Below are 20,081 nucleotides of genomic sequence, written 5' to 3'. Positions count from 1 at the left end.
CTCCCACACACCAAAGACATACTGATAGGGAATGTAGCTTGTGAGCCCTATATGGGACAGTGACTGACAATATCTGTCAAGCGCTGCAGAATATGATGGTGCTATACAAGTAAGCATAATAGTAATAAATGCAATGTGAAAATGCATTCGGGGACAGGCGGGGCTAAGCTGTGTACAGGTAATAAACTGAACATCCCATAATAACACATTATAACAAATGTAATCCAAAACCACTATTCTTGTCAGCCAACGCACACACCATACCTTTGGCATGCCAACATATAATTCATATGTATAAGTAAGATTGGAATAAGAAGACACTGAAATAAGATACCGTAGATACATAAGAGCTGGTGAGAAGCAAAGTGTGGTGTTGTTGCCCATAGCAACCTATGAGCTGGAAAGCAATATCAGCTACACAGCAGGACCTTCCAGTTTCCAGTATTTGTCCTTCCAGTTCCTTCACCACTAGTAATCGTCATCACGCACAAGTTCTCTGCCTTACCCTTTAGAATGACTGCCTGCCAGTAAAAAAGATGGCGCCCTAGTCCTACTACGTGTGACGTCACATCGCTCTAAATCCTGTCCCTGGAAGCTCCGCCTTTCCTGCGGTGGCCACTGAACGTGCTGTGAAGCTAGTGACCCGGTCCTTCCTCTCGGCGGCCTGGTCTCACAGTGGAGTTCAGGACACATGTCCGCCATAGCTCCGTCTGCCTGGGAAATGCAGCTGCTCTTTTTAATCAGCTGTCACCGTGCAGCACGGGGTCTCCACCCCAGCCCCTCCCCCTCACGTGTTGCCGGGTGTCAGTAGGTGCAGTGTAGGGCACAAGTGTGTTCTCCGGGTGAGAGGTAGACCAGGCACCATGCTGCTCTCCGCTGTGCTGCACACCTACTCCCTGCGCTACATGCTCCCTGCCACTGTCATGCTGGGTACGGCACCCACCTACCTGCTGACATGGGGGTGCTGGAAGGCCCTGAGCCTTGTGCTGCCTGAGAGCTTATACCGGCGGGGGGACGACCGGCTCTACAACATCTACCAGAGCATGGTGCTCTTCTTCTTCCAGCACTACACCGGGGTGCAGGTCAGGGCGCTGCGGGGGTCACATGTATGGGCCGGGGTGGGTGGTGGGAGATACTGTGGGCACTGTGCACAAGCTGTACTTCACCAGAGTATACTAGTGTGCTATCTACTGCACCAGGAAGTGTTGTATTGTACATCAGTAGTGTCTGTACTGCACCAGGAAGTGTTGTCCTCTGTAAACTATACATGTGCTATCTAGACAACTGGCCGAAAGTCTCCCCTTATGTACATGATGAACATTGGAAAAAAAAAAAAAAAGGCTGTGAAAAATTAACTCAAATTGTTTTGTGTCTCCGGGGTATTGGTTTTCAAAGATCTCTCCTAGACTTAAGTCAATAGACAGATCCATGAAAATGGACAACTATAGGATAGTTTTTTTGGCAGCCTGTTAAAATGTCCTGCCAAAAAACCCTACATATGTATATATGTGTGTGTGTGTGTATATATATATATATATATATATATATATATATATATATATATATATATATACACACACACACACACGTAGCCCTGCTGAAATTAACATGTTCAGCGCCATTCTCCATACCCCTTGCACTAATGGTGAAGTATGTGCCTCATTTGTCAGGAGTTGCACATCTCCTCATAAATTGTGTGCGCTTCTAATGGCACGTGCGTGTGCACACTGAAATCTAAGCCGGTTTGTAGCAAATGTGACAAGAACAGCACACAATGGAGGGGAACGATGTTTAGTTCTTAAACACTTTAGTGAGACACAACTATTACAGCTGCATTGTCATGTTGGAATGACCTGCATTCACACTGATAGGTTTTCATGAATGCAACGATATTGTCTGATTATAGTAATGGTTCTTATTAGCTTGAAGGCATTTGATTACTCAGTTATTAATAAGTTTTTCTAGCCCCAAATTGTTTTTTCTTACTGTTGACCTTTCCACAGTATAGTTCATTAGTATGTGATCTATGGGGGTCAAACACCTGGACCCTACACAGATCAGCTATTGTTTCACTTTTGGGAGCTGCTAGTGGATGGGCAGTGCTGCTCCTGTTTAAGTAATAAAAGTGGCAACGTAACCTTGTTCACTGGAAAGTGATGGTTGCGGTGGAATTGCATCACCACTTCAAAAGAATAGGAGCCGTGCTGCCCATCCACCTGGAGGCTGAAATGAGGCTAGGTGCATACTTGCACTGTGGTCTCCCTTTTTTTTGGTCCATCAGGGATCTGAATGACAGCCTGTTCGCTAAAACCGCTGTTACCCACGGAACACATAGAATATAATGGGGTCTGCTGGGTGTCCGTTAAGGTTTTCACCGGTTCAGTATAAACACGGGAGTAGAAAAAAGTTGTCCATGCAGGGCTTTTCTCTTCATTAAATGTGTAAATAGCCTGATCTTTGCAGGGCCTGGGTGTCAGACCCCAACTGATCATACTATGAAAAAACCTCTTTGAGCATGATGGAGAATGTATCAATGTATTTTTTATACATAATAGATTTATGTAGTTCATAACTTTCAATCTAGTTGTGCGCTTTATCTATTTTTCATTTGTGTACTTTTTGTGGTTCCTTAAGGCTGAGCCCCCATGTTGCAGAAACACAGCTTTTTTTTTGTTGTTGAATATTTTGCTTTTTCTTTAGCCAACGCCAGGAGAGGATTGAGTAGAAGGTAGAAATATTACTTTCTATATATTTCCCATTCCTTTTGTAGTTATTCTTCGCTTTGGCTCAAGGAAACACAACAAATGAGCTGCATTTCTGCAATGTGAGGCTTCAACCCAAGGCTGGGACTCCACGTGGTGTAAATGTCTTACAGTCCCTGCAAAGTGGATGGAATTCTAGCAACTTCCATCCACACATTGCAAAAAAAAGTACCTGCAGTGGAAATGCTACGATTTCCAAAACCATTGCAGTTTTTTGAATTCTCAGCATGTCTATTATACCTGCGGAAACTCAGTGGACTTTCTGTGAAAAGTGATGCAGTAAAAAACGCAGTGCATTGTTGCTTCTGTTTTTCACTGCTGCCTGCTACTAGGGGCCTTAGCCTTAAGGCCGGCGTAAAATTGTGGCATTTTACAGTACTTACAAAGTGGATAGGATTCATGCGAATCCCATGTCCACTTCATGGTAAAAACCGCAGTGCTGACTCACTGAGATTTCCATAATGGTGTGGGTTTGGAAATCGCAACTTGCCAATTATATCTACAGAAACGCCGGTGGCTTTCCCGTAGATATAATGGTAACAGAAAGTCCGCAGAGGAAAACAAGCTTTCTGTTCAAAGCACTGTGATGCGTTCCCGCTGCCATTATTTACGCAGCGCTAAAGCGCTGCGAATCGTCCCCTGAGGCCTCAGCCTTAGGGGGTTTTCTGACCCCAGATAGCCTTTTCATACTGTTGACCAATCCACTGGATAGGTTATGAGTATGTAATCAGTTGGGGTCCAACACCTATTCCCCAGACAAATCAGCTGTTTCATTGCCTTCAGGATACTGCACTCACTTTTACAGAAATATGAAAAAGGGGCAACTTTTGGTAGAAACATCTGAATATGTAGAAAGGATACAAGGAATAATACAAAGCCGGGCAGTCGTGTGTTGATGCATGCTGCTGGGTGTGTAGAGGTCAGCAGTCATAGTAATGTATAGTGCTGGAATGACCTTGACTGTAGAAGGTGCCTCCTTCCATGCCACAGTCACATTGTCGGGATCATATATGCATGTGACTTTCATATATACTTTATTTACACATTATTATTCTTTTTGCAGTCTTTCACAATAAGTTTTAGTTGTTGGTAAAGTGGCTGTACTTGTTATATGAATGGTAGCCAAACTCTCCAGGTTTGGTGGGACCTGGCAACCATGTAATGTGCTTGATGGTGTCCCAGCTGTAAGCTTCTGTCAGGTGTGACTAGCCTCAGCTTACTTATTGAGAACACATGAATGGTGGGCTGAGCATACATGTGTATCAGGGTGTTAGGAGGAATAGCTGTTGGCTGAGTATTCAGCTGACAGTCATCTAAGATGTATGGCCAGCTTACATTTCAGTTATCGCTGTATTTACTGCTCGCTTCTTGGTGCAGATATTGTGTAAAATCAGTTGAGACTACAGTATAAGCTATTTTACCAGCCTCAGACTTGCAATGGGTGAAATCAGTGATAGATTTGAGAATCCGCAGCACAACTAGAATCTAGTGCAAATTTTTTAAGCTGTTTGTAAAACCCCATTCACTTACATTTTACTGTGCTTTGGATTCAGCAAATAACAGTAATACATTTTATTTATATAGCGCCAACATATTCTGTCTGAAGCACTGTACAATTTATAGAGTTCAAGTACAAACAAAAAGAGGTATTACAAAGAAATAGTCACTTCACACAACGGGACTGAGGAGAGCTTACAATCTATGAGGTGGAGGGGGTGACACGAGGTAGCAGGGGGGCATCGGAGGTGGCATTGCTTATATAGTGGTCAGACAATCTTGTAATAGAGGTTACTGTCATTACACAAACATAAAACTGTATGAGCAGTCACCAGTAATGTCCTTTAACATGCAGATTGTGCCTGGACATATAAAGTTAGCCTGAAACTGCATCATATCGTGTGGGTTTGCGTGAACCCAGCTTTACTTTCATTGTAAATGCTTCATATTTTTTCAAAACCCAATAAACTCCCATCCTATATCTACAAGGAATATGCATATTGCATTGTTGGCCAGTTCCCCCTGAAATCTGCGGGTTTGTGCATTTAGTTTGTTTTTTCTGTAAACAAGATTGGTAGACAGTGGAGTTAATATGTTCCTATCAGGAGATCTGGGTCACCTCATCCTCAAGCAAATCATATGCTTTGCTGCTGATTTTGTGTTTGGCTAGCTAATGTGCCAAAATTAACAATGTACAATTTGCATTGCATTTTGGTTAACCATTTGCTCGAGTGTAAAATGTTTTTTTTATTTGGATCAGTGCTTTAAAACACAGGGGAGAATTTATCATACTTTTTTAAAAGTTGCATCATATTTTTGCTTTTCTTATCACTTTTGTGTAGCAGATGGGACGTTCCATGCCACATAGATATTATAACGTATGCCAGAAGTTGGCATAGATTACAGCATACTTTTCCATTTCTGGTGCACCGACAACAAAAGGTGTGCCTGATGTATTAGATATTTTCTAGGAAAAAGATATTTATGACCAAGCAGGCACTGTGTCCTCTAAGATAGATCAATATTATATCTGCAGTTCAGTGTCACTGATGAGAAGTGCTATATGATGGCGCATATGTATATCACAGTCCCATTTAAGTAATGGGGCTAATCTGCAATAGCAAGTAAGTTTATGTATGGTGAGTAGTGAAGAGGCCGTAGTGCTTGTCTGGTTGTGGTGATCTATGAAATCTGGACAACATTCCTTGTGTGTCCCTGTGACCTAGAGGGAATTCTGCATGCACAGGGCTAGATAAAGTCCCTGATGGATATTTATGTAAAACTGGCTTCATCAATGCAGGTCTACCTTTACTCACAATATTGCTTTGTTGAAGTTCGTTGCTTTCCTTCCCATTGCCCTTTTCTTTCAGTGACATGTCTAAAATACATTTTTGTCTGAGCAGATCCTAAAGGGTTGTCACACAGGGAGTCAGGTTGATGTGCTGCAGATACCTCTTTCTGCCCTGAGCTGATTTATCCAGGTTTTGCTGTCTAATATGATACATTGATTTCATTGTTTTTCTTGGGATGTGTGCTATGCTAGTCACAAGACCCTACCTAAGAACACATATATAGCACACACGCGGTAATTGTGAACTTGTTCCAAACTGTTGGGAGTCATATGTTGTGTGCTCAAGAATACCCTAGAATGTAGCCGCCGGCAAGTAGTGTCATTGTAAGAATACAATCCTCCAGTCTTTTCATACTCTTATCATATACATGGAGAACATTAATCTTTTTCCTGCCATGACAAGTTTCCTAACGTAAATACAAGCTGAGTTTTACATTAAAACGAGTGCCCAGAGTGACTGATGCTCCATCAAATGCTATGGAGCTTCCGAGACTGTAATCTTTGGCAGTGCCGCAACCCCATAGATGTGAACAGAGTTCTGGTCATGCAAGAGCACTGGCACTCCATTCACACAGAGGCTTTAGGATGACTTTCAGTGACTTGTACTCCTGATCACTGGAGCACCTGTGGATCAGGCCTCCATCGATCTGATACTAATCCCCTTTCCCTTGGATAGGGGATATGTATCCATAATGGTGCAATGCCTTTACTTATACCGTACCAATTAGTTAACATAATTAAGAATGTTTATCATAATTAAAAATAATCATCTTATTTTGAAGTGAGTCAGTAACTTTTTTTCTGACCCTGGCTCCAGCCAGAGTTGGCCCCAACTCCACAGTTCTGCCTGCTTGTCACTTATCAGAAAAGTGGGAGGAGTGGGTCGGGGAACTAGTACTCCTACCAGAAACCTGGAGTGAGTTCTATCTGAAATCTACAGTATTTCAGGACTGGCACACATTTCAATTCTGGCACTTTTTTTTTTCCAGGGTGCACCAGTATTGAGCCCACAAGTGTTAAGTATTAAGACTGGCGTGCTATGTTCCTGTATTAATAAATTTGATACATTTATATGAGTTATTGATATAAATAACTTGATGATCTCTCCATGTTTGTGTGGGTTTCCTTCAAGTACTCTGCTTTCCTAACACCAAGATATTCTGCTAGGGAATTCAGATAGATAGTCCTATGTGGGACAGTGAGTGATGACAATACTGCGCTGCTGAATATTTTGGCGCTATTTAAGTAAAATAAATATAGGAATTTATGTATCCTCTTCACTGGTGGTCTCCAAGAGGCTGAATATGTGAGAAAACATCAGGCAATTTTTTTAATTTATTTATTTTTTTACTGCACTTATAAGGATTTTGTACAGCTGTTTTATAGGTCAGGTCTCTATAAATTACAAGTTGTAAAATTCCTGTCAGGATTTCCTTGAGGTTCAGGCATGGGCACGACCTGCTTATTCCCTTGAAGTCACATTCAGCTACCACAGTCAGAAGACTTCAGTATCTTATGCCCATGTGTACTAAGAAGTGTTAGAATTAATTTTTTTCTTAATGTACAATAATGGTACGGTGCCCTTTCACACTTTTATTGCCATGTAGTTTCCATATGCTAAAATATTTCTAAAGTATTCCATATGCTAAAGTATTTAAAATTCTTTTCTTTTCCTATTTTTTTCTTTTGTCAGGTAGTGATATATGGAGAGTTGCCAAGAAAAGAAAACATTTTGTATTTGTCCAATCATCAATGTACAGGTTGGTATAGCAATGCAATCTATGAATGACTGTAATCTGATTTTATCAGTATAATTTATGCCTCGTTCACACTTGCTCCTGCTGTCTGTCCGCAGTGAATTTGCTGAAATTGCAGAAAAACAGATTGGGAACAGTTTGCAAATAGTCCGTTTAAAGAGGACCTTTCATCAGATCGGGCACATGCAGTTCTATATACTGCTGGAAAGCTGACAGTGCGCTGAATTCAGTGCTTTATCGGCTTTCCCAATCTGTGCCCGGTGTAAAGCGCTATCGGTCCCCGTACCGTAGAGCTTTACAGTCAGAAGGGCGTTTGTGACACTTAGCCAGGGACGTCCTTCTGCCTCGCGGCGCCTATCGCGCTGCTCTTTGGAGCGGGGAGGAACGCCCCCTCCCGCTCCTGATAATGCTCGTCTATGGACAAGCTGTGTGAGCAGAGGGAGGGGGTGTTCCTCCCCGCTCCACAGTACAGCGCGATAGGCGCCGCGAGGCAGAAGGACGTTCCTGGCTAACTGTCAGAAACGCCCTTCTGACACTAAAGCGCTATGGTCCCAGGACCGATAGCGCTTTACACCGGGCACAGATTGGGAAAGCCGACAGTGCGCTGAATTCAGCGCACTGTCGGCTTTCCAGCAGTATATAAAACTGCATGTGGCCGATCTGATGAAAGGTCCTCTTTAAAAACCCCTTCACTTCAATGAGTTTTTAAAGCAGTCCGCAGGTGTCCGTTTGCAGCCTCTCCGCCATGAATCCACCTTTTTGGACAAACTTTGTGTCCTTCCACAAAAAGCGGGTTCATGGCAGAGAGGCTGCAAATGGACACATACGGATTGCTTTTAAAAACCCATTGATGTGAATGGGTTCTTAAACGGACCATTTGCAAACCATTCCCAATCTGTTTTTCTGCAATTTCGGCGGGTTCACGACAGACGGACAGCAGGCGCAAGTGTGAATGCTCCCTCACAAGAAATTATAGCAATAATATTCTGCTAGGCTGTAACTTTCTGTCAGCAGTCACAGATTGTAGTCTGACAGCACACTATGGATTAGTACTGGTTCTACACAGATTCTGGCATCTGTGCTATGGCTGCAAAGTCCAGACTCAACAGAGTTTGTTTTGGGTTTTTTTATTTCGAAGTAAAGGACCAATTTAGGTCTCTCTGAGAATCTAAGATCTTTTCAGTAGAACAGTGGAGGTTTTTTTTTTTTTAAACTGTGACATAGTTGCTAAAGTACTCGCATGTTATGTCCATGTGAATCAAGGCCAATCCTTGTTCATACCACAATGCAGCAGTGGTTGAGAGTAGAGATGAGCGAGTACTGTTCAGATCAGCCGATCCGAACAGCACGCTCGCATAGAAATGAATGGACGTAGCCGGCACGCGGGGGGTTAAGCGGCCGGCCGCCGTCAAAGCGGAAGTACCAGGTGCATCCATTCATTTCTATGGAGCGTGCTGTTCGGATCGGCTGATCCGAACAGTACTCGCTCATCTCTAGTTGAGACATATAGTCAGTGTCAAAAACCTTTTTATATGCTGTCTGATCTTGTTTCTAAGGCTCAATATGTATTTCTCAAGTGAAGCCTTAAAACGGGTATGTAAATATATCCTAAAGCTGTTGACTGGTTCAGCCATGTATGTATGTATAATGAATAGGAAGAGGGGAGGGCTTTTCTGAAGCAGTGGCTCATCTACTTGAGAAACCAGCAGCCCAATTTATTTATTTTTTTTTTTATCTCCCAACATCTACTGTCAGAGAATCAAGAGGCCCCTTTATGCATTAGATGACTGGTCCTACCAAAGTCAACATGTTTGGTCATTTCTTACAGGGTTTTTGAGAACATAGGCTGTTATAAATGCGGGGGGAGTACTAAGAATTGACATTACTGTTAGAGCCACTCCACATAAATTAGACTTTATAGATACATAGATTATGTAGACTGGAGCTGTGTAGGTATTAAAGGGATTTTAAACCAGTGTCTGAGGATAGTGGCATTAATGTACAGCTTTCTTATTTGTGTCTTTTTTGGCAGTGGACTGGATTATTGCAAACATGATGGCTATACAGCAGAGCGCACTGGGCCACGTTCGATATGTTCTGAAAGATGGTTTGAAATTTCTTCCTCTGTATGGCTGGTATTTTTCCCAGGTAATTTGTGTAGTTGTTGACATTGGCATTATTGGGGTGCAAAACTGAGCACAACTTAAATATGGCCTATGATTATTATTCCTTATAACCAACGTAGACATATTCAGGAATGCATTCCAGTAAACAAAAACATTTTGTTCTCTCCATTTGAAAATGAACTTGTCACGTAATGTTGAATAACAGCCTTATTGTGAAGTTATATGCTCTCTTTCAGAGCACTGACCTACCCTCTGTTGCACAAGTCAATCTCGCTATGCAGATTTCTGGAAGTCTGATTAAGCCGCTAATAGACTTGCATTGGGAGTTTGACATCCTATTCATTCAGGAAACACTGTGCAATAATGGGAGTCAATGCTATAGAAGGAAGCATTTAACCTCACTAACTGTCAGTAAGTTATTCTCCTCTGCTCACAGTCTCATCACTCTATAGCTTGGACTTTTTTTTTTTTTTTTTCTGAATTTCTTCTTTAAGAGTACTTCCACATGGGTTACCTGCTAGCTAGTGCTAACCTGCTGCAATTTACAGTACTAGAATGTTAGATGAGATTTCCACATACTGTGACTGAACCCTGCAACACAAATTCTCCTGAGGGAAAGCTCATGGTTTTTGTTGTAGCTTTTGCTTTGTTTTTTTACCCAAAGCTAGGAGTGGCTTTTGCTAAATCCATTTAAGACTATGGCTCAAAAAAAACTCCCCAAAATCTGCACCAAAAAATGCAACGTTTCCATAATTTGTGGCCTCAGTCTTTAATAAGTGAGACATTTTAAAATCGTTTTCTAGGACTTGGATATTGATGGCCTGTCATTAGGGCACCCAGCACCCCACAATCAGCTTCACAGCCACAGCTTCTACTATCAGCTGATTAGTAGGAATTCTGGAATATGGAGAATATAGATGAGCTATGTCCCAGGAAACCAGTCTAAATATATGGGGTAAAACTATGTGTATGGATGATCAATTAATTATGCTACACTACACACTCATCTGTATCCATAACTCCAATAGAATTTGTATGGAGTAACAGTGAGCAATGTAGACTGCTTCTCCATACAGCTGCTCATCACTATGGTGCAGATGGGTAGGCTGGGAGACCAATGTCTCCTGTTCTTGTAGTCAGTCTTGTCAGTGTAAAATTTATAACTGATTTAGTTGTTACGTGATACGTTTTTCATTCTTGAATATTATTTTTAAGTCTAGGTTCACACCTATTGCCTGCTTCACATTCCAGGTTTCCGTCCTCGAATCCACCTGAACAATGCAGAAAGAAAAATCCTGCAAAACTTTTCTCTAAGCATTTTTCAGGCAGAAACCCAGCGATCCCCATTATAATCTACGGCAGTGATGGCAAACCTTTTAGAGACCGAGTGTCCAAACCTCAACCCAAAACCCACTAAATTGTCGCAAAGTGCCAACACGGCAATTGAATCTTAATACTCTGTAGATCCACAATTGTGGACGGTTACAGACCTGCACAATACATTCGTGTAAATGGGGCTTTAAAGAGCTTTTAATAATACTAACAAGTTTGTGCTGAAATGTAGAAGTTTGCATTTGGTATACTTTTGATGAATAAGTAATGTTACATCGCACAAGGTCTGTTTTATAGTGACTGTGCAATTTTATTACAGCCTGTACTAATATCACATGCCTGCTATAAAACAGATAGTGTGTGTGTGTGTGATATAAATAGTTAAGAGGCCCCACACGGTACAGTGTGCTCCACATTGGCCCCCAGGCAGTACAATGCGCTACACAGTGGTCCCCAGACAGTACAGTGTGCTACACAGTGGTCCCCAGACAGTACAGTGTGCTACACAGTGGCCCCCAGACAGTACAGTGTGCTACACAGTGGCCCCCAGACAGTACAATGTGCTCCACAGTGGCCCCCAGACAGTATTATATGATCCACAGTGATCTTTCAGCTGTATGTGCATTTCTCCATGGATTTCTATGGGTGATTTGCGTTTTAAACAAATTAGGTTTTCGTTCTTCAGGGTCCCCAAGCGGACCCAATGAATGGAAACCCAGGTGCACTTGTGAACCTAACGTAACAGACGGATAATACCAGAGGACAAGTGTTGCCACACAAAAGATAGGTCCAAGTAACAAATTTTTAGGGACAGTATCTACGGTACTTAGCTTGTTCTTTTCCAAGGTAAAAAAACAAACTAATGTATTCAGAATCCATTAATAATCTGTGGCCAGACCTTCTGATTTTATAAGAGAGGGTGTATTTTTATCTTTTCTTTTGACAATGTTAATGCAGTGATCCATAACTGTTTTTGACAGCATGGTGGAATTTATGTGAAAAGAAGTGCCAAGTTTAATGAAATGAGGATGAAAAACAAGCTGCAGTCCCAGATGAAGGCGAAAACTCCAGTAAGTGAAACTCCTGCCTTTCATTTTGTTGTGATCCACAGGTTTAGTAGCGGTTTGGAATTCAAGGATACGACAGGTTTGTATTTAAAGGAAATTTATCACCAGTGTGTCTTATGTATTTCAGTATCTGAATTTTGCTAACAAGAAAAAACAAAACTTTTTAACAATTGTTTTTATTTCCTGATTGTAATTTTTTTCTGAGCTACTCTTTTCCTATTAACCACACTGTGGTGATCTGCTTTGCAGCAGTCTCATGGTCATAGTCAACAATAGACTGAAACCGACTTATTGAGGTGTCTGAGTGGTGTCTAGACATGTTCTGTGCAAGGAGAGGGAGTAGACCATTTTGGTGTAACTTGCTATAGAACAGTATACTGGGCAGTATGCTGAGTTTTATAGTGAGTTACAACAAAATGGTGCTTGAGCATGCGCAGTACCGCTCTGAACGGAACTGCCCATGCCTGAGAATGCAAATGCAACAGCGTGATCTGGCAGGGAGAACATCCAGGGAGGAGGAGGGTCAGGCGGAGCACAAGCAATGGAGGGCATGAATAAATATGATGTGGAGGGTGCTTGGAGGCCCTGGGGAACGCCCAGGGTGCTCGGTTGGCTCATTTACATAAAGTAATTAACCAGGATTACAATGGAACGGTTGAGAGAATCGAAAAAAAGATGGTAATCGTAAAATAGCCTTTTTAATATCTATCTCAAAACCACTGACACCAATGATAGAATCCCTTTAACCTGTTTCTCTTACAAATTATCATCTTCAGTTTTCTTTTTCTTTTCTTTCTTTTTTTTTCTTTGTTTTAAGCTGTTGTGCTTTACTAAAGTTACACTGGGTAAAAACAGTGTAATGTCTTTGACCAGCTGTAAGTCCTCCCTTTCGTCCCCAGTGTGAAGAAGCATGTGCTTTGTGATCTCATTGCATCTTTTCACTTTAATGAAAATGCCATAAAACTGTTATCGTGGAATACCTTGATCATGATCTTTTATAGCACTGCAGGGCTTCTACATTTATGTATATCTTTGAAGAAAATGGGTTGCTTGTGAGTGCTATATGGTTTATGAATTTTACTGGACCACATCAACTCTATGCATGACAATGTAAGTCTTCAGTAGTTGATCCCTTTTGTTAATGGCTAACTAATAATGATAATTGCGGAAAAATTGCAGCATTTTACAGTATTTGCAAATAGGATGGGATTCTTTCAAATCCCATGCCCTCTTTGCAGTAAAAACCTGCACGCGAATACACTGCGATTTCCAAAACCGGCGCAGTTTTGGAAATTGCAGCATGTCAATTATATCTACGGAAACCCAGCAGCAGCTTCTCCGTAAATATAATGGTAACAGAATGTCCGCGGAGGAAAACTCTGTGAACTTTCTGTTCAAAGCGCTGCGGGAAGAACCGCGATGTGTTTTTTTCCACACAGTTTAGCCCTCTGTATCGTCCCGTGGGGTCTTAGCCTCAATGTATTTTTCTATCTCTAAATAATAGTGAGTCCATGATATTTTTTACTGGATTGAGTGGTAGCATTTATCATACTAATCTGTCAAAAAACAAAGGAAGCCTAAAAACTTTATGAACAGAGCCATAACTTTAAATTGTATTTAAAGGGAGTTTACCTGAAGCACGTTTAGCTACCCAACCTTGAAGACTTATGTAAATGAGGCAATTGTTGCACTGGAGGCAGATCTTCGACAATGGAAGGTTGGGGTCTGAGAGGCCAGGGCAGTGCTCCATGGAGCTGAAAACCCGCCCCCAGTTTGCATCATATTTCAAAGTTGTCTTTCTCCAAATTTACAAAAGTGGCATTCATAACAAAGGCATGTTATTACTGTAATTTTCTCTGACATGGTGGTGTCAGTTGATTATGATTATGGGAAGTAATAGAACTCTGCTAATATTTACGGTAAGATACAGATTTTGTCCAGATGAAGTAAACATATGATTTAATTTAGTTGTGAAGAAGTAAAGTGAAGAGATGGCACTCGCCAATATTATAAAAATGTCCTTTGTTAAAAGCAACATAGCTGTATGGGAGTGTCAGCATTTGTGACTAAAAGCAACAGCCATGGGGGGTGCGAGCAAGGGCTGAGAGATGACGTTAGTGGACTCCCGTAAGGTGCACTGACTCCAGCCAACAGCAGGCCTCGATGAAGTGTGTAGTACTTGTAAGGGTTCTTTCATACTTGCGCTCGGTCTTCAGGGTGTGCATTCCACTGGGTTTCCGTCTTCAGCCCCAGCGAAACTTGACTGGGGATGGAAACCCGGCAGTCAGCTTTAAAATCCATTCACTTGAATGGGGTTGTAAAGGTGACCGTCGGTGTCCACTTGCAGCCTGTTTGCTGCGAAACTGATTACCCATGGACAGGCCGCAAACCGGACACCAGGTTTCCATCTCCTATCCAGTTCGCTGAGGCTGAAGACAAAAACCTGGTGGAATGCACTCGCTGGACACCGAGCACAAGTGTGAACGAACCCTGAGACTTCCGTCGACAGACATGCGCTAACTATGCCATACCACCATTCTGCTTTTAACAAAGATGGAATAAAAGGCAAATTTTACCTTATTGACAGGGGCAACATGGTGACTCAATGGTTAGCACTGTAGCCTTGCAGCGCTGGAGTCCTGGGTTCAAATCCTGCCAGGAACGACATCTGCAAGGAGTTTGTATGTTCTCCCCGTGTTTGCGTGGATTTCCTCCCATACTACAAAAAAAGGACATACTGATAGGGAAAAAAATGTACATTGTGAGCCCTTTATGGGGCTCTCAATCTACATTAATTAAAAAAATAAAAAAAATTACCTCATTAGCGAGTTCCGCCTCTTCACTCTACTCCTTCACTATTGAATGTTTGCTAAGCAGACTAAGCACACTGGAGGGTCCAACTTGCCAACTTGTGAAGATAATATATGGGCAGCTCTGTTTGTAGTAAATTAGAGAGCTACAAGGTGTAATCTACAGAAAAAGTGATACAACAATAATAAGTGAAAACATATAAACTGAGTCAGGGTGCACTACATGTGCAATATATAATGTGTACGTACATAAATATATATCTCTGGGACAATGGCAGATTATTAGGGAATGAATCCCTCTATTAGGCCATAAAGAGCCAAGCTGTGACCTAGAGGACCATTTTAGTCCATTCTTTGTATTTATAGCTAGTCCCATAGCTTACCTACATTTATAATTATGGCATGAACAGATCCTTAATAATGCAGAGTGTATGTATAACATTATTTTCGTTATAATTTTGCTAACTACATCCAACAAGTTGAAGGGAGGACATTCCTGTACCAAATGGGACTTATATTACCGATCAACAAGATGTTTGACTCTGAGCGACGGCTACAATATATTTCATCTGTATATATGTACTTTGAGCACATTTAGTGAGTGCACCCTGACATGGTATATGTGTTTTCACTTACTATTATTGTTAGATTGCATTTTTTGTAGAGTCTGACGAAAGTCAGTTTATCACCGAAACGTTACTCGCTCTACGGAATTTCTCACCACGTCATATTACGTCTACGAAGTCTTTTATACTCCTTCATATTTTGGGTTTGCGATCCTACTTCATTAGAAATCTGTGAGTGCTCTCTATACTTCCTACAATATTTATATCCACTTTACAGCTTCCAGGCTCTGCCATAGGGGTACAGTCAATATTTGATAGCTTACTGACAAATCTGTCCATGTGCAGGAATAAATGTCTTTATTGTGGCCTTGTGTTTATATAATCTTCTAGTTGTTGGTGAGGAAATTTGGGTAATAACAAACAGATGCACAATAAAGCAAAGTAAAATCGAGTATGATGCAACTTTACAAAACCACTTTCACACACGGGGGGAAAAAAAACGCAAATTAGACAGGTTGCCCTGGATAACTAACTGAAGTAAAGGTGCCTCTCAGGTACATAGTTTATCAGTTACATACTTCCCCATGTAAACAGGGCATGTGCTACTGCCAATGGCAAACTGCACAATTTATTCATCTCCATGATGATCGGCTGCATGTAAACGCAGTCAAACTAGCAGGCACTGCTCGGGAATGAATTCTCCTCTAAGTGTCTGTCTATGGCTCATGTACAAGGGCCTTTAGTCTTTGTAGAGTCTTCAGAGTTGCTAAGAAATGTTGTGTGAATAACGTACCTGCTTTGAGAATACCTGCAGTGATATCGAAAGGCTCCCTGGCACCAACATGGCTTTTTACCAAAGCGAATGAAATGTTCCTCATGTTCTCATCTGTGTTCAGTAATAAGCTGCATGCTAGTTACTTTTCCTTCAGCATCTTTAGCAATGTACATTAAATTTGATAGTTCTATACTTGTAGTGCCAGATGACTTTTCCCATGACTTTTCCTTAAGATTGTAACTAAATTCTTCACATTATTTTACTTTTTAGACTTGATGTCAGTGATATCTCGGTGTTGTTGGCTTTATATATCACTTGACGACATTTGATAAATCCCAGTTGTTTTATTTTCCCTAATATTCGTATCTCAGTAAATCAGATTTGCTGAGACTTTGTATCATGAAATCTTTGCTTATTGGGAGCCATTCAGGAACAAAGGACACAATATTTGACATATTTAATATATTTGTAATGGCAGTCCTGATCATTTTCATTATGATTTACACTTGTATGAAAGGCAATTTAATAATGAAGTGTAAAACGCGATACTGAACATGATTTGGTAAGATTCCATAAATATTCACATAAACTCTTCAGCTGTCTTGGCTTGACCTTCACATTAAATTGAAGTAATCTGCATGTAAACCACAATTCGTCTGCATCTTTTTAAAATCCATTTTCCACCCATCTGTAATATATTCATATTCTGTCATCTTTGTAATGGACCGTCATAGGTTATGTTCTATTCTTGTCCATTTTCACGGATCTCCCCTCATATACTGTAATGTATGGAGGATCTGTGAACATGTGCGCCCCATGGGTCCAAGATATGAAAACCAGCATTGAAAATTTAATTCCCAGCACTGGCTCTATCCCAGAATATTTTTATTCAATTTATCTTGCTTATTTAGCACCAATCTATTCCACAGTCCTTTTACAGATAGTCCTCACTCACTGTCCCAAGTAAGGCTCACAACTTAAATTTACTATGTCTTTGGAGTGTGGGAGGAAATCCATAAAAACAGAATCTCCATATGGCTAAGGCCCCACGTAGCGAGACGTAGCAAAATAAAACGCTGTGGAAAATGCATCATGTTTTTTTCCCTCTGGACTTTCTGCCCCCTATTATGCCTATATGGAAAATGCCAGAGTTTCCATAGGTATAATTGACATGCTGCAATTTTCATAAAAGCAAAGTTTTTTAAAACGCAGCTTTGCTGCTGCCGTTATGTTTTTGTAATGTGTAGATGAGATTAGCTAGAATCCCATCCACTTTGCAGGTACTGTAAAACACAGCAGTTTGTGCCGCACCCAAAACACTGCGCTTTCGCAACATGGTACCCGGCCTAAACATGTTGTCCTTGGCTAGATTTAAACCCAGAAACGCCAGCACTGCCATACGACAGTGCTAACCAATGAGCTACCTTACTGGCCATTTTATTCCTAATGTACATTTCTGTATTTTGGCTCCATATGATTTTAGAACTGCCCAGAGCTGTAATACAACACTTGGGAACACGTTCTTCTATATGTCTTCAAATTCATATGGAAGCTTTCCATCAGTATTCCATTTCAATTAGGACATGAAAACTATGACCTACCCTTTGAATGGTGTATAAAACGCAGCAAAAGACACGATAAAAAAAAAAAAAAATCTTACATGGCTTTCATTGCATTAATATCTTTCTGCTGAAGAAATTGAATTTTTTTTTTTTTTTTTTTTTTGGGGGGGGGGGGGTTGTGGTTTTTTTTTTTTAAATCACCCTATGTAAATCTGAAGACCCTTTCACACTAATGATCTTTCTGTGCTACTGTTGTCCGTGAAGGAAAACAGGCCTGCTCATGGGCGTCATCCATGTACTGCCAGTGTATCATCTGTTCTTCACAGATTCATTGCCAGGGGATGCTAAGAACTAAAGAAGACAGCATCCATTTACTTGGGTGGGTTGAGTGTCAGGAGAATGGGGGGATTATTTCAAGCATTTAGGTTTTTTTTTGTCTTGCTATGGTGTTTTCTGTATAGGCTTAAATATTTTTATTCTTTAGCAGTACATGCCTAAAATGTTTTGCGGTTTATATTTATATGCAAAATGGGATACATTCTAACACAATTGGTCATCCCAGGTGGGGGCCTGGGTAGGGCAGAAATTGAAATATCTGAAGTGCCTCAAACTTTTCTTTGTGTTTGAACGTAGCCTACTCTTAACTCTCTCAGTGGCCGCATTTGAAAAACATTTATTTTCTTTCTTTTTTTTTTTTTTTTTTCTTTAAATTGAATCCTAGCCTCAGAAAGCTTTAGCATAAGGCTATTTGGCTACTTTAGTGGCCATATGATTCAGCATAAATACAAAACTTATACTTTAAAGGGGTCCTGTCATTAAAGCTCAATTGAGATGACTTGAAAAGATCCTCTAAATGATACAAAAAGAAGGGCTGTGAAGAAACTGAGCTACGTAAGGCAAATGGGAAAAGGGAAAGAGGGGGGAGGGGGAGAGACTTTGCGAGTGTGCTTAAAAAGAAAAAAAAAAATACAAAAAAGCATAGCATGTAATAGAAAATAAATGTTAGACATACTGATACTAGAAAAAAAGGTGGGAAAAACATAACTTATGATGGAAAATAGATATTAAACATGCTGATACTAGAAGGGGGGGGGGAAGCAACCCTTAACAAAAATAAACCAAATCAGTTTTATTACTGAGCCCTCCTGGATACGGAGTGTCAAGCTTAAATATCCAGAAGGCCTCTCTTAAGCAACTTTCTCCTCCAATCCCCCCCCCTCGCAACGGTCTAGTGACCTGCTCAACAGCAAAAAAACGCAACAGGTCACCAGAGTGAGTGGAAATAAAATTCTTACAAACACCTGAGACCTTGCTTGTATTGGTACTGCCACAGTCACTGATGTGTTCGGATATACGAACTTTGAGGGGGCATATGGTACACCCCACATAATAAAGATTACAGGTTGTAAACCACATCACTTAAACCACATATTTCGACTTGCAATTTAAAAACCTTTTAATATGATACTTCTATCTCTACTACCTCTGTGTGTTCAAACTCTCAAAAACGGGTGTTTTGAAAACATTGGCAAACTTGACACCTGGGGACCCTACACTGTCACTAGACCGACTGCAATATATGAACCTACAAGTCAAGTGGAGCACAATTTTTGTTTAAAAAAAATTGGCGATGTTTGTGTTATCCCATAATAATGGACTGCAAAACAAAATTCACTTTAAAAGTTGTTCATAGCTTTTAGTATCCACTCTTTTTTTGCATGTACGAATACACATTTATTTTTATTTTTTTTCCTCCTGTTAATTTTCACTGTATCTAATACAAGTATGGCCCATGCACACTACGGAATGTGTTTCCAATGTGGGGCCAAGTTTACAGCAGAATGTATTCAGATGACATCCGAGTGCATTCACATCTATAGGAGCTTACGATACATTGTGTTCCAATGACACAGATGATTATAGCGCAGGTCCTTATCCTGCTCTTTGTCATTGGAACGGATCAGAAGCCCCCCATAGACCTGAATGCATCACAGAATGCACTCTGATGTCACTCCAAGTGTCATCCGACTGCATTCAGCTGCAACCTCTCATTAGAAGCACACTCCATCATGTGCACAGGATCTAAACGGGGACCGGTTTTTGTTTTGCTTTTTGTTATGCCTTGCTTCTAAGTTTTTGTATTTGCCAGATTATGCTGTCCAGGGTGAGAGAGCCTGCTGTTAGCTTAGCGCGTTTTATCTATGCCAAGTGAAATGTAATTGGAGTTAGTGTTTCTAAGCTGGTATTATATTCATAAGACTTGTATATAAGAGGCCTATTTCTCAAAATTAAACAAACAGTTGTAGACAAATCCATAGATGAAAAGACCTGGCATTCTCTGTGGATTATTGTAGGATAAATCTGCTTCCAGCTGGAAATCTGCCAAGAAATTGTGTCTTGGTACTGAATGCGTTTGTTTCTATGTTAGTAGAGTACATTGTAAGGTCTGCAGTTACAGATGATAATATACCTGGAT

General features: G+C 40.8%; 1 protein-coding gene across 1 annotated transcript in view; it reads left to right on the top strand.

Moving 5' to 3' along the window:
- Positions 1-604: 604 nt before the first annotated feature.
- AGPAT5 (1-acylglycerol-3-phosphate O-acyltransferase 5) overlaps positions 605-20,081 on the top strand; it is a 33,276-nt gene continuing 13,799 nt past the window's right edge. The window contains exons 1-4 of the mRNA XM_075268428.1: positions 605-1,082; positions 7,304-7,370; positions 9,400-9,515; positions 11,806-11,895. Of these exons, the coding sequence (XP_075124529.1) occupies positions 864-1,082; positions 7,304-7,370; positions 9,400-9,515; positions 11,806-11,895 (492 nt within the window). The 5' untranslated portion in view covers positions 605-863. The remainder of the gene's footprint in view (positions 1,083-7,303; positions 7,371-9,399; positions 9,516-11,805; positions 11,896-20,081) is intronic.

This window comes from Leptodactylus fuscus, chromosome 3, assembly GCF_031893055.1.
Source record: "Leptodactylus fuscus isolate aLepFus1 chromosome 3, aLepFus1.hap2, whole genome shotgun sequence".
In the NCBI taxonomy this organism is placed as follows: Eukaryota; Metazoa; Chordata; class Amphibia; order Anura; family Leptodactylidae; genus Leptodactylus; species Leptodactylus fuscus.
Note: the sequence above shows the minus strand (reverse complement) of the source record. Positions and strands in the feature narration are given on the sequence as shown.